This window comes from Benincasa hispida, chromosome 11 (assembly GCF_027475165.1).
Source record: "Benincasa hispida cultivar pf3 chromosome 11, pf3_genome.v1.1, whole genome shotgun sequence".
NCBI lineage: Eukaryota > Viridiplantae > Streptophyta > Magnoliopsida > Cucurbitales > Cucurbitaceae > Benincasa > Benincasa hispida.
The window spans coordinates 6,829,718-6,851,679 of record NC_143488.1 but is presented as its reverse complement, the minus strand read 5'-3'; the positions used below and the strand labels follow the sequence as shown (position 1 = coordinate 6,851,679).

The 21,962-nt window shown below is 32.8% G+C and overlaps 1 protein-coding gene across 1 annotated transcript; it reads right to left on the bottom strand.

The window, feature by feature from the left end:
• Positions 1-4,244: 4,244 nt before the first annotated feature.
• Positions 4,245-5,217, bottom strand: LOC120069241 (putative calcium-binding protein CML13). The gene has a single exon (XM_039020954.2). The coding sequence runs from the start codon at positions 4,996-4,998 to the stop codon at positions 4,555-4,557; it is 444 nt and encodes a 147-aa protein (XP_038876882.1). The 5' UTR covers positions 4,999-5,217; the 3' UTR covers positions 4,245-4,554.
• Between the last annotated feature and the right edge of the window lie 16,745 nt (positions 5,218-21,962).

Here is a 21,962-nt window from a genome sequence, read left to right as displayed (position 1 = left end):
TATAAATGGAGAAGCTCTCCCGAGTTTTAAAAATTTTACACTTGAGAGAGCTCAGAGAGAATTCTCTAAATAATCAGAAGACTCTCTAACTCTTAAACTAAATCATACGTGAAGACTAAAGTTCTTTGGAGATACACAAACATTCTTCCAAAATTTCAATTTCAAGAACATCCACGCATTATGCCTCTTCAAGTCAAGTGTACACATTCAATAAAGAGAATCAAATGATCAAATATTAGATATTGAACCACATCTGCATAAATCTATATAAACACAAATTTAACTCTACAAAATGTTTCTCCAAAAACCTCGTGCTAACAAATACTTCACATCGTCAGTTCAAGTATAGTTCATTAAAAAAAACAATACTACTTATTACTATTTCAAAGATGATGGTTCAATTCCTCCCGCTCCATCTTTGCAATTGTTGAACTGAAAAAAATTACTACTACTTTCACATTTATTTATTCTTTTGTTATATAATTTTTCAAAATCTAGCCAAATGTTGGAGACTATGTATATATAAATATAATTTTATTTTAGAAATTTGAATAAAAATTCATATATTTTTTAATGAATGTAAAAGTTTTATATAAAAAAATTACGAAAATTTAAAATTAGCATTTATGTAAGATGGGAACAAGCTTGGCTTTTTTTTTTCTTTTTTTTTTTTAATCTTAGATCGACCCTCAATTTTTTGTTCTTCTTGGATCGATCGATGGTTTGTTAATCTTCTTAATTGATTGATCCTTGGTTTCCTTTATCTACTTTGATCAACTATTAGTTTGTTCATCTTCTTGGATAATCGACCTTTGGCTTATTTGATCTTCTTGAATAATCGACCATTGACGTATTAATCTAGTTGGAAGCCTTTATCGAAATCTTAAAGTCTTGCTTTGGATGTCTTCAACTTGCCTTCAAAGTCTCTGAGTCTTCAAAGAAGATATTGATTTTGAAGCTTATGATCATCAATGTCTTTTTGTCTTTTAAGAGTCTTTGGGCTTTAAGAGCTTCATATGGTGTTTTAATCTTTTAGAAGTCTTTTTTCCTTTTTTGAATCTTCTCATTTGACCCATTTTCTAAATTCTGACATTGAATCTTGTTTAGTGGTTGATGTCTTGGATCCTTCTAGGAGCTCTCCCCTTTCATTTGGTTTTGTTCATCCCTTTTTTGATTGGGAAAGAATGGATGTTATGACTCTTTTATCTTTGATCCAGGAGTTTGAGCTTAGACCAGGGAGAATGGATGTTCATTTTTGGAGTCCTAGCCCTATGGAAACTCTTTTTTGTAGCTTGTTCTTTATTTGTTTGGACACTTCTCCCTCTATAGCCACTCTGACTTCTCTTCCTGTAGAAGGTAAAAATTTCAAAGAAGATTAAATTCTCTATTTGGCATGTTATCTAAGTCAACACTCCTAGGAGTTCAAATACGACTTTAAAAACATTTCTTAAAAACGAGAAACAAGAAATAGATATAGTCGCTCGGATGGATGCAGACTGTCAATCAGTCTTTTTGCTAGTTTCTCTGAAGCCAGCTAAGCTAAAAATGAACCAAACAAAAGATTGGAAAGGAAAAAGAAAAGGTACTTCAATTTTATTCAAAACTATGCTATGGTTCGCTCTTTACACTCTGTTTCCTGACTTATGGAATCTCCCAATTTGAAAGACAACAAACAAGTTGACATAATATTTGGCCCACCAAAGGTTTAATGTGTGATTGATGAACCACTAAATGTTGCTTGCATAATATTAGTTAAATTAAAGGTTTAATCTTTCAATATACCAATATTTTGGTTATATTGTAAAAAAAAAAAATCTACGAAACGACACAAATGTAAATATAGTATAAAAATAATCTAACATCCTAACTTGCTTAAAAAGTATAAAATGTTTATTTATTAGTTTGATTGGACTTGAATAAATATTTACCAATTTGGTCTGGATTTTTCTCTGATTCAACCTGCTCCAGCCACATGAAAAAGAAAATAAAGAGACACTTATATCTTTAATAAGGATAAAGACTTCTTTTTTCTTCATAAAATGAATATTTCATTTGTTCTTCTTTTTCCAAAAAACAAAGAACAGCTTGGGTCAGATGCATACTTTAGTTACAATACAATTTAAAGTTTTGAAAAAGAGAACCAATACACAAGAATAGCCAATTCAATAAAACGAAAGTAGTTGCCCATTTTTTTGGAGCATCAAATATATGAATGAGTTCAAATTATAGCAAATTACGAACCCGTAAAACCTTTTTCTGTTTCTTAACTAACATAAGAACTACTAACCTGAGAATTGTTCAATTGGTTTGACATCTCATGTATCACTTTATCAGTTGTAAGTTACGGAACATAAAGAGCAAACATTCAAGAGGGTAGAAAATGAAATTCCGGTCTATGGTTTATCTAGGTGATGCATGTCAAATATATAAAGTTCTGCACACAAGGTAACCAACTAAACTGGTCAAAGAAATAAACAGCACAAAAGATTAGAATTGAAATAGTTAGTAGATGCCAGATACAATCCTTCAGTGCTTCTGGATCATCAAGCACTAGAAGTGAAAATAAACTCAATCACATGCCAGTTCTACATGTTCCATGATGAACAATAATCAAGATATATGTTAAACAACTAGGAAATGAATTTTAAAGATCCAAAGGAAGATTACAAAAGTACTTTCCAATCGAGATTGATTAGAAAAGCTGAACAAAAGTCATGAAGGGAAGAGCTTTTGCTCACATTACACCATAAAACCCTTTACTTTACCAGCAAAAGAGAAATACGTAAAATATGTAAAAGAAAAAATATATTTTATAAGAACAGAGATAAGGGTTACACCATGAGAGGCCAGAAATCTTGAGATAGATCCAGCTTAAGCAAAAAGAGGAGTAGAGAAGAAGTTGGTTAACACATGATGGGAAGGGAGAAAAATAAGCGGGTTCTTCTGTCGAATTCAACATCAATACATTCCACAGTTGGTCTAACAACTCAAAACTGAAGCCTTTATACCTGACTGGAGTCTATCCAACAACTTAAGAGTCATTCACATGATCCACAGCCCGGCCCTATTTCTTGACATCCATAAGATGCGGATAATGTTTTACGTAACAAATAACAATGCCTCGAATTTATGTACATCTGCCCCTATGTTTGAAGACATCTTGACCCTACTAGTTATAAGTTCAGGAATGAGGACTAATTCCTTTAAGTACAGGGCTAACCAAAATTTTTAAAGCAAGGACTCTATTTGAATTTCTATTCCTTCTACCTACTTAAAAGATCCTTGAATTTGGTCATAGATCATGGCTATAAACCTCCAAAGCATGTGCTTTAACAAGGCAAAGGATAACAGATTCTCATAAGTTGGCATACAAAATAACATGCTAGGAATGGAACATCCCAAACATCTACACTGCACCACAAACCTCACCACGGTATCCAATGAAGACAAACTTAAAACCTTCAAATCTGGTTCATTATAAATACAAGGAATGCACAGATTTCCAACAGAGAGACAAACCATGGTCCTGTGGTAAATCAGTACTAAAACTTACAAACTACAATGTTTCCTCAGAATTCATAACAAAAAAGAATGTTCAAAAGCTAAATGGTAAAGGAGAACAAAGAAGATTTACAACTGACTTCCTGCAGCTTCACAGCCTTACAGCTAAAAACTAAACTTTGTCATCGCAGAACCTCAAAGAAGGTATAGTATCTCAAATACAGAAAGGTGTAAGTTTTAAAAGCATCTGTGCACCCGCCCACGCGTAGGAGATCCCTTCTACATCAAATTCAGAGGGATCTACCTTGAGTAAACTAATTTTCCTTTTCACAAAAAAGCAAAATTATATCGAATAGAAATGGGGTCTAGAACCAACCTTTAGATGCAAATTTTTTGACTCGATCCAATGCATTAGATACTCTTACATCATGGTAATGAATCCTTTACACATCTTAAACACATACAATATAATTAACCCTAAGACACCTAAAATATATCGGGAGGATTTAAATATATAACATATGCACATAGGTTTTTAATCTCATGAGGCTAATATGGAAAGATAAGGCTAAACCAAATGAAACAAGAGAAGATTAATCTTTCAAATCTTACAAACTAAACAAGCCATGGTGAACATAAAGACACCATCTCAATCTCTCTAATTTAAAGACCCCCAAGAAATATCAAACCATTGCAAGACAATAAATCGTGGGAGAAGCTACTCATTTTTCTGCACTTCAAGCTAAGAAACACATACAAATCATCAAATTCTAAGTTACCCAGAAAACCACAGTTTTCAATACACTTCGAATCCATCCAGAAATATCTCATCATAATCCTAAATCTTTCCAAATAATATTAGCATTACTTGGGAAAGAATGCGAACATCACCCGCATCCATCCCACCAAAATCCAACCAAGTCTTGTAATCTGAAACCAATTAACAGAAATGGGAAAAAGGAAAAGAAAAAACAACAACAAAGATCACCACAAATTACTTCATAAATTCATTCCAGTAAAGCACATCAAACCAATTTTGCATTACTTCCCTCCTCATTTAGCCACCATTCGAGCAATGAAATCCTCATACCGAATTCTTCCATCGGATCCAACCTCAACTTCTCGAATCCACTCATCAAACTCCGACGGCTCAAGCTTCTCACCTATACTCGTCAAAATGTGTCGGAGCTCCGACACGAGGACATAGCCGGTGTTGTCCTTATCGAGAACCTTAAAGGCGTCGCGAAGCTGGCGATCAAAGGGTTCAGGCTTCATGTGCTTGGACATGATCTCAAGAAAGCGATTGAAATCAAAAGGAGCAGTGAGATTCTCTTCGGCGATTATGGCTTTGAGTTGGGCTTGAGTGGGGTTGCCCCCGAGAGAACGCATTAGAATCCCGAGCTCCGATGGGGCGATCCGGCCGTCGCCGTCGGTATCGAAGAGGGTAAAGGCCTCTCTCATGGAGGACTTCTGATCATCGCTCAGATCTTTCCCCATCTCCGGTTTCGATTTAGGTTTGAATCTTCACAGAGCTTTAATTTTTCTTTTTCTTTTTCCCTTTGACGCTCGTCTGAGAGTGGGAGGAGACGTTTTTTTTTTCTTCCTTTTTTTTATTTTTTTATTTTTTGTGTTTTATCTTTGGATTGGATTTTGTTTAAAGGAACGGGAAAATGGAAATTAAGACTCAAAAAATTAAAAATAATAATGAGTAAAGCTTGGCTGTGGTGGTACTGCAATTGCCGTTTAAAAATAAATTTTAAAACAGTGAAACAAAGGACGTGTCATTAATATTCAAAATAGAAAACAAAAATGTGAAATAGTTCTGATTGTCTTGAATTTGATAAACATAATCCTAGGCAACAACAAATATAGAGAAAATGTAATATAATAATAATATATAATACAATATACGAATATATAAAATAAATAAATAACAAAAAATGGATTTCTTCACTTTCTTCAATCTTTTTGGATTGATGACCAATATGGGATAACACAAGAGGTAATGGATAAGTGACACATGACCAATGGACATTAATAATGGGCACTATATTATACCTAATTTAACATATTTATAATACTCCCCTTTAGATACCCATTATATATATGAAATATGTCTAGTTAAAACCTTACTGCCAAAAATATACTGAAAAAAAAAATCCTAATGAAGAAAAAAGAGTACATGTTTCATATAATCTGATACTCTTAAAAAGTATATTTACTCCCTCTCGTAGAAACATCACTTGAGATTTCTAAATCATCGCATTCCAGAGTTGTGCACCAGTTTTTCAAATGTTGCAATAGGTAATGTCTTTGTAAATAAGTCTACCAGGTTATCTTTCGAACAAATTTGTTGTATAGTGATGTCGTCATTTTCTTCAAGATCATGTGCGTAGAAAAACTTCGGTGAAATATGTTTTGTTCTATCTTCCTTAATATACCCTTCTCCGATTTGGGATATGTATGTCGTGTTGTCTTCATATAATATCGTTGGAAGATTTTTACTATAAGACAAACCATATGTTTCACAAATATGCTGAGTCATTGATCTTAGACATATACATTATCGACTAGCCTCGTGAACTGTAAGAGTTTCAGCATGATTTAAGGGAGTGGTTGTTAAGGTCTGTTTCACTGATCGCCGTGATATAACAGCTCCTTCACATGTGAACAGATAATCTTTTGAAATCTAGCTTTGTGTGTGTAACGACCTGACTTTCTAATATACTTCTAGAATGCTTCTACATGCATGCATACACTTGAAAACATATTTCTAGAAGAAAATTTCAAAAAAGGAAAAAAAAATCATTAAATGAAGCTCTAGATTAATAAAATAAAATAGAGTCACTATTTGAGGTACCCCTAATCCACTCTAAAATAAAATAAATAAATAAATAACCAAAACAATTGAATAATTTAAATATTTGACTCTAAAACAAAATATAACACTTTAAGAAAATCATGTGCGGAAGCGATGTCAAGTCTCAATGGCTCTGCCACAGATTCCTCTTGTCATTCGACAGTTTATCTTTACCTTTACTTAGAAAAAAAACATGAAGAGAAAATATTAAGTATAAAAATACTTCTCACTACTGGGCCCACTAGGTGAACGTGTTAGTCTTCCTAACAAGACAAATGTGTACTTCCCGACATAGGCATGAGCATACGTATAAGGGGCAAACCTGAAGGCACGCTTTCATAGGTAGTGGCTTCGAAGAGTCACCAAAAATCATAATTATAGGTAGCGATCCCATAAGAACGTCAATGCATGCACAGGGGATGTACACAACTCCTTAGGAATGCTAACAGATACCATCAATCTAACATAGTCATAAACATGCAGTCATAGTCTTAGAACATACTCAATAATTTTCAAATTAGTCTCAACAGTCCATCCATCATTCAAACATAGTTCACATAGTAACATATTTTTCGTAATATAAATACAGATTTCCAGAATACCCTCAATAGTCCAACCATGGCAAGTCATAGCAATTCAACCAATCAAAATAGAATGATGTTTGTAGTGCAATCACAATTTTAACACCAACTTGGATTTGAGAGTGGACCGATAGTAAATCACTTACCTTAGAGTAAATCCAAATGATCTCTTCCATTTGCTTACCAAACTTCTTGATCCAAAGCCTCCATAATCAGTTTCAACTCATAAAGCATAAATTCTCAACACACTTTACCTCAGTTATCTTTAAACCAATTACCAAATGGAGATCAAAATAAGATCAATCCAATATTCCACTTAAAGACGTCCACCAAGTAGTCCAACCTATGCACAAATGACCAGTAAGACTTAATGACTTATTTCCTAACAATCAAACTTAAGATAAAACGGTCCCAAAGCCTTAAGACCTTCAAAAACTCAACGGCTTCTTAACAGTGTCTCAAAGTCCTTCAAAGCTCCAATCTAACACAAGCATTAGGAGTAACAAACTTAAACCAACGCAAAGTTTAATGGGTAATCTACAATTAAACAAGAACCGACAAAACTCACCAAGGAAATTTCTTCAAAATTCTTCAATTCTTCCATAACATTAAACCTAAGATCAAGGTGGCGTGAGAAAACTGAAATTAGACCAACCTGCCATGGACACACTTGAAACTCAATTAAACTAACCACACCAACAGATCGAAAAAAACCCTAACGAAATCTCATCAACTCACAAAAACATATCAAACTCTAAAAATTCGACAATGTAAAGTGATGACTCAGTGGCAGCAACCAGCGACCGACGAAGGATGAGTTCGGCGGACCAAACATCGGATGTTGCAATTGTTGGGATTGGTGTCTTAAATCTCCTTGTAACCTCGTAGTTTATAAACTCTGTATAAACATATTGTTGTTAATAAAATAAGTGTTATTTTATAAGCATATACTCAATCCAATAAACTAAGATCCTAGGTTATTTTATGTAATTTAAACAAGTATGTAGAGACATACAAGTAGATATTGTTTAAATAATAACCTAGACGGTTTGTAGTAGATGGATAAGGTTGGGTACCTTATCCTAGTGACACTATGAATATGACCTGCTTTGTAGGTGTTACAAGTGTTGTAAAGTGCTACAAGTGATATGATCCTGATCATTCATGTAAAGACATGTGAGCAGGGATATTCTATATAAAGAGTTTGTATAAATCGGACTACGAAATAATTAGTCTCTTTATATAACGCCATTAATAATATAGACTTATATTTCACTAGGATGTAGGGTTGGCAACGGGACTGGGCTGAGGCGGGGGGCATTTCCTGTCCCTGGCTCCGTGGGGGAAATTATCCCTCATCCCCGCCACTTGAAGGCGGGGACAGGGGCAGGGATTCCCCGTCGGGGAAATAGGGTCCCCGCGGGGATTCTTCATGGGGATTCCCCATTTTTTTTAATTAAAATTTGATTAGTCCACAAAAAATCCATTAAATAAGTTTATCGAATTCCTTTTTTTTTTTAATTCAAGTGATTTTATTTAAAATTTGACTAATGCACAACAAATGAACAAAAAACAGTAGACTATCATATGAAATAAAAATAATCGCCAATCAATTGACAATTTAAAAGCTAAAAAATCCATTAAATAATTTTACAACTTAAAATTCAATAAAGTTTGAATAAGGAAGTCAATTAGAGGCAAACATCTTATACATTCAAATAATTATATAGCTTAAAATTCAATAAAACTCGTCATTCTCTCTTCAACAACTTCACAATCAAATCTTTCACCTTTTTTGGCATCATCCCATCTTTAGTTGTATTCATTCCTACATTTAAAATGTAATAAACAAATAATGTTACAAAAAAAAAAAAAAAAAAAAAAAAAAAAAAACAGACAACGAAATAATGTTAATCATTGAACATACCTTAGTCACCACGCCATCTTCATCAGAATTGTCTGCATCTTCTAAAACAGTTGCTAAATGTGTAACCATTTCTTTTTCGTGCTAGTACCTTACATTGTCAAAAAATTGCAATAAAAGAAAATATTTATTAATATATTAAATGATAGAAAGATGTAAAACAAAATAAACAAACTAACCTGTCAAAACTTCAGTTGCAATCCAATTTTGAGTGCACATCAAAGCCTCTATCGTCTTTGGATGAAGTTTGTTACGATGTGGGCTCACAATTCTACCACAGGTACTAAAAGCAGACTCTGATGCAACACTAGATAATGGGATGGTTAATATGTCTCTTGCAATTTCTTGTAAAATTGGATACTTGACACCATTCAATTTCCATCAACTCAAAATGTCAAAATCGGATGTTCGAGGTAAGACAGGTTCATCCAAATATACATCAAACTGTTGCTTCTGATTCATATTATTGGAATTTGATACAAACAAGTCATAATCATTAAAATCATCAAATTCGATATTTTGTAGGTTTCTTTTTCGTGCTAGTACCTTACATTGTCAAAAAATTGCAATAAAAGAAAATATTTATTAATATATTAAATGATAGAAAGATGTAAAACAAAATAAACAAACTAACCTGTCAAAACTTCAGTTGCAATCCAATTTTGAGTGCACATCAAAGCCTCTATCGTCTTTGGATGAAGTTTGTTACGATGTGGGCTCACAATCCTACCACAGGTACTAAAAGCAGACTCTGATGCAACACTAGATAATGGGATGGTTAATATGTCTCTTGCAATTTCTTGTAAAATTGGATACTTGACACCATTCAATTTCCATCAACTCAAAATGTCAAAATCGGATGTTCGAGGTAAGACAGGTTCATCCAAATATACATCAAACTGTTGCTTCTGATTCATATTATTGGAATTTGATACAAACAAGTCATAATCATTAAAATCATCAAATTCGATATTTTGTGAGGTTTCATCTAAATTTCTAGCGTGATAATCATCACTTTCACCTTCATGCTTCAGCTAATATTCTATTTCCAAATCTGAACAAATTTTTTTAATCTTTTCCACTTCAAGAAAAAAACTATCTCCATAAATTCTGGGGAAGTAAAACTCAATCAACTTTAATTTGTAATGTGGATCTAAAATTGCAGCTATGACCATTACCCCATGAATTGTCTTCCAATACTTATCAAACTTTGACATCATATTTGAAGCCATGTCTCTGATCTTTTGAATGCCAGAATTAGTCCACTCAGAAATAGCCAATTTTAATTTACAAATTTTTGGGAAAAAAAGATTAACAGTAGGATATTTGGATCCAGAAAATATTTCAGTCACGTGATGAAATATTTTCAGTTTCTCACATATCTCTTTTGGTAATACCCAATCTTGATCCAAAGGCAAACACTTGTACTTTGGTTCTCATTGTTTTAATCGATAAAAAACCGCTTTGTACTTTAATGCAGTGGTTAACATAAAATAGGTAGAATTCCACCTAGTACAACAATCAAAACTCAACATCTGACCATCATAAACATTCAACTGTCGAGCAGTTTCCTCAAATTTCTTTTTCTATCAAGTTCAGAATATGAGCACAACACTGCATATGAAATAAACTCCCATCCAATATTAAGTTTCCACACAAACTATCAACAAGCATATTAACCAAAGAGTCATTGATATTACAATTATCTACAGTTACTGATGACAATTTTCGATCAATATTCCAATCTAACAGACATTCCATTATTTCTTCATGAAGCATCTCAGAAGTGTATGGAGAAGGGACATATATAAACCTGATTATTTTGTTTTGCAAAACCCAACTATCATCAATAAAATGAGTAGTGACGGCCATATAACCTTTTGTTTGGTGGTTGGAAGTCCACATGTCCATTGTCAGGGCAATCTTTCCTTTGATCTCATTCAACAATGCCATGGTTTTCAACTTTTCAGTCTCATAAATTTTCAAAATCTTCTTCTTTATTGTGTTTCTTGACACCATCTTAAATAATGGTTAGATGACATTACAAAATTCCCTAAAACCTTTATGCTCAACTATTGAGAGAGGATATTCATGTCTTATTATCATCCTAGCTAATGCTTTTTTTGCAACTTTCTGATCGAAGTTATATAAACTCAATGTATTGTTCTTCTCTTTATTAGGATTCAATAGAGATTGTCGTATGTCCTTTTGTCCTTTATATAGATATATCTTAATATGATCGTGCAAATGTTTGGTTCCATTTTTACTTTCACCCCTAATTTTCGTTTGCAGTAATTACAAATCGCTTTGTCTACTCCATCTATTTTTTGTTTCTTAAAATGGTTCCAAACAACCGATGTCAATCTCCTCTTTAAATATCCCTTCTCAATATCCTCATCAAGAACAACACAATTATCAACATTCAAATTATCATCATTCGATGAGCATGGAGTTAAATTTGGGGTTGGATATGGGATTGGAATTGGAATTGAATTTGAAGAATCTTTATTTGTAGAAGGTGATGACGACATTGTTTTCAACCTACCAAAAATTTAATTTAAAAACCCCTCTTCAGACTTGGACTTTATTTTTAAAGCATTCAAACATATTCAAAGCATTCAATGGTTCAACCCCAAAATTGAAAGCATTCAAATTTCAAACATACACAAACATATTCAAGCCTAAAATTCAAAACATTGAAATATCAAATATACACGAACATATTTTCAAATATATTCAAGCCTAAAATTCAAAACATTCAAATATCAAACATACACAAACATATTTCTCAAACATATTATTTACTAATTTCAAGCATACTTTTCAAAAATATCAAACGGCCAAAGAAGAGAACAAAAGGAAATTTTTATCGGCACCAACTTGAACTTTGAAGTCTTGAAAGTTGAACGGAAAGATCTCGCCTCTCGAAATAGCACAAATCTGTTTTTTTCAAAAGAAAAACAACACAGAAGTTAGAACAGTCAAAATATATAAAAAAACAAAGACTCATTATCAAATGGCCAAACACAGAAGTTAGATCTTCACCTGAAATGTCGCCAGACGGACTTCGATTTAGTAGGTTGGATTTAGGGATTTTTCAACGCGTTCCGTCTTCAACGGAGGCTAGAGCCTGGGACTTTAAAACGAAGGCAGACTTCAACGGAGGATGGGACTTCTCAACGGAGGCTGGGATTGTTCAACTTCAAAGTTCAACTTCAGTAGGCTGGAGTAGTGGAGCAGACAGAATCGGGGTCTTCAAGTTCCAAATAAAATGGAGCGGACGGACAGAGCAGTGGAGGCTGTAGAGCGGAAGCAGTAGGCTGGAGAGTGGAGGAATTTTGGGATTTTTCATTTCAATTTTTAGTAGCAGTAATAAGTTTAGGGATTTAGGGATTTGGGCTTTTGGGCTTTTTCATTTTGGATCTTTTTATATATATTCATAATAAATTTATAAAATTATATATATATTCGGGGTCGGGGATTAATCAGGGTAGAGGCGGGGATACTGTCCCCGTCCCTGGACGGAGCCCTGAATAAATTCCCCGGTTTAACCTCATCCCCTGTCGAACCGGGGAATCCCCAACCTGAACAGGGCGGGTCCCCGGTTTTTTTGCCAACCTTACTAGGATGACCATAAGTGACATGACCTGAATCCTGAGTGAATTATGAACTCCTGCTCATGAAGGCGTTCATTTGATTAGAGACTATGACTTATCGTTCATTAGAGGGATCAGTGGTACTTAAGGAGTTAGATTTAATTATAGGGGCAAAACGGTAATTTTGGCTCAACTGTACTTCCGAGTAATTTATGAAGGATCATCGCAGAAATTTATTTGTACTGCAAATGGTGCAGTTGTCGGTCTTTAGTGGAATGACCGACAGTTAATGTATGTTGGGTAATTTAATTAAATAGTTTAATTAATTATCCAAGTACCGTTGGAGCTTCAATCTACAATCTACAAGTTCATAAGGTCCTATCTGTAGCTCAACAGAGATTTTGAGAATTATTTTTGGATTAATTTGAAATGTTCAAATTAATTAAGAGAATTAATTATATATGGTATAATTAATTAAATTAATTATATATGTGATATAATTAATATAATGTATTTGATACATTATAATATAAGTTAATACGAGAGGAATTCGAATATGATTCAAATACTAATTATAAGAATTAATTAAATTTAATATAAATATGATTTATATTAAATACCATAAATAAGTTTAGAGAAATTAAATATTTGAATTTGATCCAAATATCCATTATATGAATAAGATTCATATAAGTGAGTTTTCTGTAAATATGATTTATATTAAATTTCATGTATAGTTGAGAGAAAATTCATTTAAAGATTATATTATATTTGATACAATAAATAACTATAGATTATTTGTTATATGGGATATAACATATAGTTTATATATGTATAATAAGGTAATTATGATACGTAATTAATTAAAGGAGGGAGTTGACTCCCTCAACCAAATACGTGAAGAGAGGGGTGAGAGAAAGGCATTGTCTTGCTAATATTCATCTTTCTCTATGAAAGAAAGAGAGAATAGTTCTCTCTAAAACAAAGGACGAAAACAGAAGAAAAGTTATTCTCCTCCCTCTCCTCCTCTCCATCTCCTTTCCTCTTCTAAAACCCTAAGTCAGGGTCATTCTTAATCTTTAAGGAGAATACGAGAATTCCTAAAAAGAATACATGACTTGTTCGAAGGATTCTTGAAGAATAAGGGTTTCTGAAACTCTAATTTTTCCTTTATTAATTCAACTATAATTTATGTAAATGCATATATGAAAAATGACTTTGGGATGATCTTGCTTCAAGTTCCTTCAAAGTTCCCTCCTCATAAAGTTGGTTCAGCAGAATAGACAACTCGACGAAAACTCACGGCAATGACCCGCGCTGAGCACAGGCTACGGATGGCAGCGCGACTTCAGATTTAGTGGTTAAACTCCAGCAACGGCGGTGGCTGGAGATCAGGTGGTCGCGACTGGATCACGACGCCAGGCAGTGGCTGGAGTCGAGCTTGCGCGAATCAGACCGAGCATGGGAAGCGACAACCGGCGCGGTTGGAGACGACTTGGACAGCGGCCACGAACGAACGACAGCTACCCTCACGACAGCACGAACAAAATAGAAGAGATGAGGAAGGTTTCGGCGTCGTGGGCTGGAGGAGAAGAAGAAGAAAAATAAAATAAAAAATGAAAATATTTCTCTGGCACACTTCCCAAGGCAATCCTATATATTATTTATTTATTTAAACCCTAAGATAAACATATTTATATATATATATATATATTATTTACTTTAACCCCAACTCCCTCATAAAACAAATATAAAATATATATTTATTCTTATTTTCCAATTCCAAAAAGGAAATCCCCCAAAACTTTCAACCAACAACCCAAAACTCCAATTCAAATCTTCAACACATTTTAGAAAAAAACAAACATAAATATACTATTATTACTTTTTTTTCCTCCACCCTAAAATAAAACCCAATTTTTTTCAATAGCAAAATCCTCAATTAACCTAAGCTAAAACGAATTGCATTTACCTTAACATTTTGGGACATCACAATATGGATCAGGTAAATATCCAAAATCTCCATAACCAATTAGATCAAAATTTGATTTATTTGAATAAAATAAACTAATGTTGATCGTTCCTCGGAGATAACAAAGTATATTATTAATTCCATTCCAATGTCTTTTTATTGGAGAATAACTATATTTTGCTAATAAATTTACTAAAAATGTAATATCTGATTTTGTATTATTAACAACAAGATACGTAACTGCACCAATTGTTCTAAAATATGGTACTTGACCAAGAAGTTCTTCATTATCAACTCAATGTCGAAATATATCTTTCTTCACATTTAGTAAATGAACTTTCATTGGAATGTTCAATGGATGTGTTTTGTCCATATAAAATCTTTTCAAAACTTTTCCTTGACTGATGAACAAATATCCCATCTACAAAATGCTCAATTTGCAAGCCACGTCAAAATTTTATTTTTATGTTTTCCTAAGATATTATATTGTCTTTGAAAGCTCTTCAAGAGTCTCAATTATATTTAAGTCATTGACATATACAATTATAATAGCAAATTCTGGCTGTGATTTTTTTTATAAAAACACATAGACATATTGGATTGTTTTGATATTCTTCTTTCAACAAATATCCACTCAGGAGATTGTACCACGTTCATCCTAATTGTTTCAATCCATATAGCAATCTCTATAACTTTATTGAATATAAATCCAGGGAATTTGATTTATATGTTTTAGTTACCTTAAGTCCTTATGCGATTATCATATAAATATCACCATAAAAAAGATCCATATAAATATGTTGTGACTACATCCATAAGATGCATATCCAGACTTTCATACATAGTCAGACTAATTAAATATCTTAGTGTAATTGCATCCACCACCGGAGAATACGTCTCCTTATAATCAATACTAGGTATTTGTGAAAAACTTTTTGCAACTAGTCTTGCTTTATATCTCGTGACCTCATTATTTTCATTTCTTTTCCTTACAAATACCCATTTGTATCCTATAGATTTGATAGTGTTCAGACTACTGGTAAAAAAAACCCGACATTTTGAAAGTGGGTTTAATTATATCTCAATTGTTTCTTTCCACTGAAGCCAATCTTTTCTATGTCGACATTCTTCTACAAATTTTGGTTCAAAATCATCATTTTCAGATATAATATAAGAGCAACATTATATGAAAAAATGTTGTCAATAACTACATGAGTTCGGTTTCATCTTTTTCCTGTCATGACATAGTTTATTAAAATTTCATTATTATCTTTATGTATTCTACCTTCCTCATTAGTCATGCCATGAATTTCTTCATGGATATTTTACATCCTCAACCAAGTCTTCTTGACAATTATTTTTCTTTTTCGAGGATTTTTATCTTTAGAACCCACTAGTCTACCACACTTCTACCATGTTTCAGACTCATTAGTGACAACTTGCTGTGTTGGGATATCAATATTTGATGGAACATTTGCAGCTGGTATATGTGACTTAGTTACTTTTGTTGCATCTATAAATGCATTTGGTAATTGATATGTTATATTTTGCAAATGAATTATCTTTTGACCTTCAAGTTCACATTGATCTGTACGGGGATCTAAATGAAACAATAACGATGCATTCCATGTAATTTATTTTTTCAACTTCTTAATTCCTCCCATAATATTGGAAAATTTGTCTCATTAAAATGACAATCAGTAAATCATGCGTAAATACATCACTCGTCAGGGGTTTAAGATATTTGATAATTGATGGAAAATCATATCCAATGTATATTCCTAACCTCTTTTGAGGACCCACTTTAGTACGTTGTGGTGAAGCAATTATATACTGCACATCAAAAAAATTCTTAGATGGAAAATATTTGGCTCATGGCCATAAGCTAATTGTAATGGCGAGTACTTGTGAAAAGATACTGACTTAATGAGTACAAATGACGCTGCATGCAAAATAACATATCTCCATAGAGATGTAGGAATCTTAGCTCCTATAAGCAATGACCTAGCAATTAACTCCAAACGTTTTATGAACGACTCTGCTAAACCATTTTGTGTATGAACACGAGCTATGTGATGTTCAACACTTATCCTAACTGACATATAATAATTATCAAAAGCTTGAGATGTAAATTCACCAGCATTACCAAGACGAATGGTCTTAATTGTATAATCATAAAATTGTGCTCTTAACTTAATTATTTGGGCAAGTAATCTTGCAAATACAAGACTTGATAATAAGTACACGTGTGACCATTTGCTGGATGCGTCTATTAATATCATAAAATATCTAAGATCCACTTGATGGGTTAATAGGTTTGGATATATCACCATGAATTCATTCTAAAAATGTAGATGATTCAATCCCTACTTTGATTGGTGATGGTCTAATAATTAATTTGCCTTGAGAGCAAGCATCATATGATAATTTATTAGATTGAAGAATTTTATGGCTCTTTAATGGATGTCTATTTGAATTCTCAATAATTCTTCTCATCATTATAGACCTTGGATGACCTAATCTGTCATGCCAAATTGTAAATATGTCTGGATTCATGAACTTTAATTTCATTGTTGTATATGTTTCAATTGATCACATATGAGTATAATATAATCCAGAAGATAAAGCATGCAACTCTTCCAATATATGTTTTTTATATGAGACAGTAGATGTTATATAAAGATACTCCATATTATTTTTTTATTAGTCTCAATATGATAATCATTGCAACGTATATTTTAAAAATAAGTAGATTCCTCTTTGATTGACTAGAAAACAATGCATTTTCAATTGTAAATTTTGTTCCTCTAGGCAAAATAATTTTTTTCCCCAAACCCTTCAATTAGGTTTGCAGAACCTGATATTGTATTGATTTTTACTTCCATAATTGTCAGTTTGGAAAAATATTTATTACTTGTAAGTATTTTATGTGTAGTTGTACTGTCTACCAGACATAGATCTTCTTTACTCATTTTCGAGTCGCCCAACATATGAAAATGATATAGGTTTCTTCATTAAAAGAAAATAATTACAATAAAGAAAAACATTTGAAATATACAAAAATTAACATCTACTAAGAGGGAAAAAAACATGGAGATGAATAAAAAAAATAACATTAAGCCTAGATAATTTCAAAGTCAAAGGAAACACTTGATGTTCCATCAATTCTGCCGATTTTCTCTTCAGAAGATTCAAAGAAGTCCCACACATCCAAATTTGTCGTATAAGATGGGTCAAATATCTACTAATTTATCAAATATCTACTTGATAAATTATCTACTAATTTGTCAATAATTTTATTCATGGGAAAAATATGCTTAAAAAACACTGCATCTCTATATTCACACAATGATTTATCATTTAAAGACATAAACCCATATGCAACACTATTCTTAGCATAACCAATAAAAACGCAGTCAAAAGTCTTAGATCCTACTGTAGGTTTCTTGAATTATGAATATACTACCTTGACTAAACACCCGCACACTCTTAAGTAATCTATATTAGGTGGACATCCCTTCCATAATTCATAGGGAGTCTTATCCAGTTTTTTGTGAAGAACCCGGTTAAGAATAAAACCGGTAGAAAGCATAGCTTCCTCCTATATGTTATCAAACAGTCCAGACCTTAATAACACAACATTCATCATTTTTTTTAAGTTCCATTTTTATATTATGCTATGCCATTTTGTTGAGGTGAATACAGAGTGATAACTTCATGAAGGATACCATTTAATTCAAAGAATTCCTTAAGGAAAATGTCACTATATTCATCTTCTCTATCAGATCTAATTTTTTTTTTTTTAATATAATTAATTTTCTACTCCAGCTCTAAATTTCACAAACATGCTATTAGCTTCATCCTTTAATTTTAGAAGGTAAATTTTTGTATATCTAGAACAGTCATCAACAAAAGATTTATAATATTTTTTACCACCTCCACTCACAGTGCTTCTAAAATCAGTTAGAATTGTGTGAATTGGCTCAAGTAATTCAATACTACGAGTTGTTATTGATTTAAAAGGTTTTTTTTCCCGTAAATTTGGTTTTCACACATATTGGGGATCTATAAATTTCATGTGAATTAGATACATTAATAAGATGCAAATTTTTAAGCATTTTGATTGATGCAATATTAACATGTCCTAATCTACCATACCACACAACAAATGATTCGACCATATAAACAAAACGAGAGGCGTTTTCATTCGTGATAATAAGAGCATAAACAACATTCAGAACAATCAAGCCATCAGATAGATATCTCGTACCAACAAAGTCACCATTTTTTGTGATGATAGCCTTGTCAGCCTCAAACACAATTCTAAGCCCCATATTGTTCAATAGACTCCCCAACACCAAATTCCTACGCAAAGAAGGAACATAAAATACATCACTAAGGGACAAAGTCTTTCTGCAAGTAAGTTTCAATAAAATCTTCCCTTTTCTAAGAACACCAACAGTTGCCAAATTTTCCATTAAAACACATTCACCACTGTTGGTGTCCTGAAAATTGTGAAAGAGATCCCAGTTTGAATAGAAAATGCCTTGATGCATCAGTGTCCAAGATCCAATTAGACTTGTTCTCCACCAAATTTGCTTCCACCACAACTGCAACAACAATGTCATCTTCAACTGCATTGCCTTATGGAGTAGGTTCGGTAGCGACTAAGTTTTGATCTGGCCTCCATTTTTTTCTGATTTCACTGGTAGGCTTTATGTCCAAGTTTCCACAAATATAACAAATCACCTTGGACTTTTTATTTCGTCCACCAACTGTCTTAAATTGGCCCTTCTTCTGTGATGTCTTTACTATTTGTTTCCCTTTGTTTTTGAACCCGTCTTTCACATTTGAAGATTCAATATGGTTAGCGTTAACCGAATTAACATATGGAGAATTCAACTTATCTTTTTATCTGTTCGCCTTTCTAGTACGCAATGTGATTGATCAACTCCTGAAGTATCAGATCTTTCTTTTTGTGTTTTAGGTGGTTACAGTAGTCACGCCAAAATGGTAGAAAATTTTCAAGTAACATCTGGTTTGAAGGATCTCACACATCTTCATGCCCTTAGACAATACATCGGCCACTAAACTTTCGTACTCGTGAACCTGCTCCATCACGATTTGTCATCAAACATATGGAACTGCAACCATTTATCGACTACATTTGGAAATGCCCCATTCGTCGCCTCCATATTTGGATTCTAGGGTAATCCAGATAACTTAAGCAAATTTTTGGGCGAAAAACAGGTCAAATAGAGAATTTTTCATATGGTTGAGCAGATGGTCACGAATGGTCTTGTTGTCCTTCTCGAACTTGTCAGCATCCATGGTATGAACTGGATCAGTAGCGGTATCCTTGAAAGTTGCTGGATCAGTGATGACAGCAACATCCTTGGGTTTGTCAGGGCTATCCCTATTGAGAATGTAATCCACATTCAGCTATTTAAAGAAGATCAACAACTTCTAAGACCAGTGGCAATAAATTGGCTCCATCGAGTGGCTCAAACTTACTCAGATCTATAAGAACTTTTTCGGATTTGATCGACATATGTGAACATTTGCTTTCAAATTATTAGTAGTTGATATATCCAAAACTTATTTGTTGTGTCGTGGAAATCACTCTCTTGAAAGCAAATTCAGCACGACCGTAGTGCAAATCGTCGTTGCCAATTGCTCCTTAAGGTTAACAGAACACCCCCTTCAGACGTGCACTCATCAGACGAAAGGTTGGAATAGTGAGAAAACAGATTTGCTCATAATCGGGAAAGTGAAAAATAGTGATTGCTAAAGATTTATTTTTCACATATGAGACCTAAGGTTTTGTAAAGCCACAAAGAGGAAGAAGAAGAGTTTCAACGAAAATAAAACGTTTGGAAAAAAATTAAAATCGGATATAGAAAATAAATGGTAAGTGTTTTTGTTTTAAAGTAATTATTCGTAAAAAAATTTAAAACAAAAAGAAATAAAACTATTTCTTTTTTTCACAAGCACAATTGCCTAAGCCCGCCAACCATCCATCTGAACGACAGCATGACACACACATGTCAAAAAAGGCCTTTACTCCCTCTCTATCCACTTTTGCAAGTCCTTAGAAGTAGTTTTCTATATATACCCTATCTACCCACTCCTTAATTCTCCGATGTGGAACAAGTGAAGAGTTACTCCTATGTGGGCTTTTGTAGGCCTTAGATCTAAATGCATGTGGGTCATTCCTAACAGCATGCACCACGTCCCATTCGTCTACTACCTACCTGTCATGTCGGAGGGAATCTCAATCTGCCATTGTTTTCTTCTTCCTCCAATTTTCTTTGTTTTGGGAAAGGATAGATTTCTCCTTCTCTATTTTCCCTTGTTTTTTTGGTATTTCTCCCCATTTATATTTCTGACTTATCGACATTTTTATATTTCGAATTTTTTGTGAAACATTTATATTTTAACTTTTAGCACCACATACTTCACCCTCAACAATCTTTCATCCCTTCATCTCTTTTACCTCTAGTCAATATCCATTTTTCATCATCTTACTCTCTAATTTCCATTTAATTTCTACTCTCTACTTGTGAATACTCACTTAAGATTCTTTGAGAAGCTTTTTTGAGTTGGATTTTCTTTTTTCTTTGATCTTTGTCTCTAAAGTCTAGGGGGTTCTCTATATGGAAAATTTGAGAATTTTTTAAAATATAATTTGATTTTTTTTAATAATGGCTTAATCGTGGATAGGGTCCAAGAGTTCCACCTTACTCGTGGACGAGTATTATGTTGTGATATGACATGGACGAAAAATTTGACCAAATTTGAATTGAAGGAAATCGTAGACCCATCCACGATTTCCTCACCTACTTTTGTCAATGAGACTTTGTTTCTTTTACCACATTATTTTCATAAAAAGTTTTCACACAACCCAAATTTTGTCCTTTTTTTTAAAAGAAAACTATATTATTTGTGGAATTAACCCCTTTTTTTATTTGTTTCTTTTACCACATTATTTTCAGAAAAAGTTTTCACCCCATCCTATTTTTGTCTTTTTTTTTTAAAAAAAAAATCTAAATTACTTCTGGAATTACCCCCTTTTTAAACTTTTATATATATATATATATATCCTTAACCAATATCTTCCCTTTTAAATTACAAGAATACTAATTTCTTCTTCACATCTTTTTATAAAATAATTATTTCTTCAATAGACTCAATTTAGATTTTAAAAATCCAAAATTAAAAGAAATTCATTTAACATCTTAAATTATGAACTCAAGACTTATAATAAAATTCTTCAATCCAAAAATTTGAAAACTAAAACATTTTAATTTAATCTATTGTAAATCTAATTTATTAGAATTCAAACCTCCAAACAAATTAAGACAAAATCTGATTTCATTCCACCCACAACTCAAAAATCCATAATTACTTTTTTTATTAATGGAAAATAACTACTCCAAAAAAGTTGGGCCATTATATAAAACCTCATAATTCAGATTACAATTACAAGATCATATTGTTATTGTATTGTATGTGCAAAATGGATATT

What these genes read in the sequence shown, in the direction of transcription:
- LOC120069241 (XM_039020954.2), bottom strand. Translation starts at nt 4,998, where the DNA reads ATGGGGAAAGATCTGAGCGATGATCAGAAGTCCTCCATGAGAGAGGCC.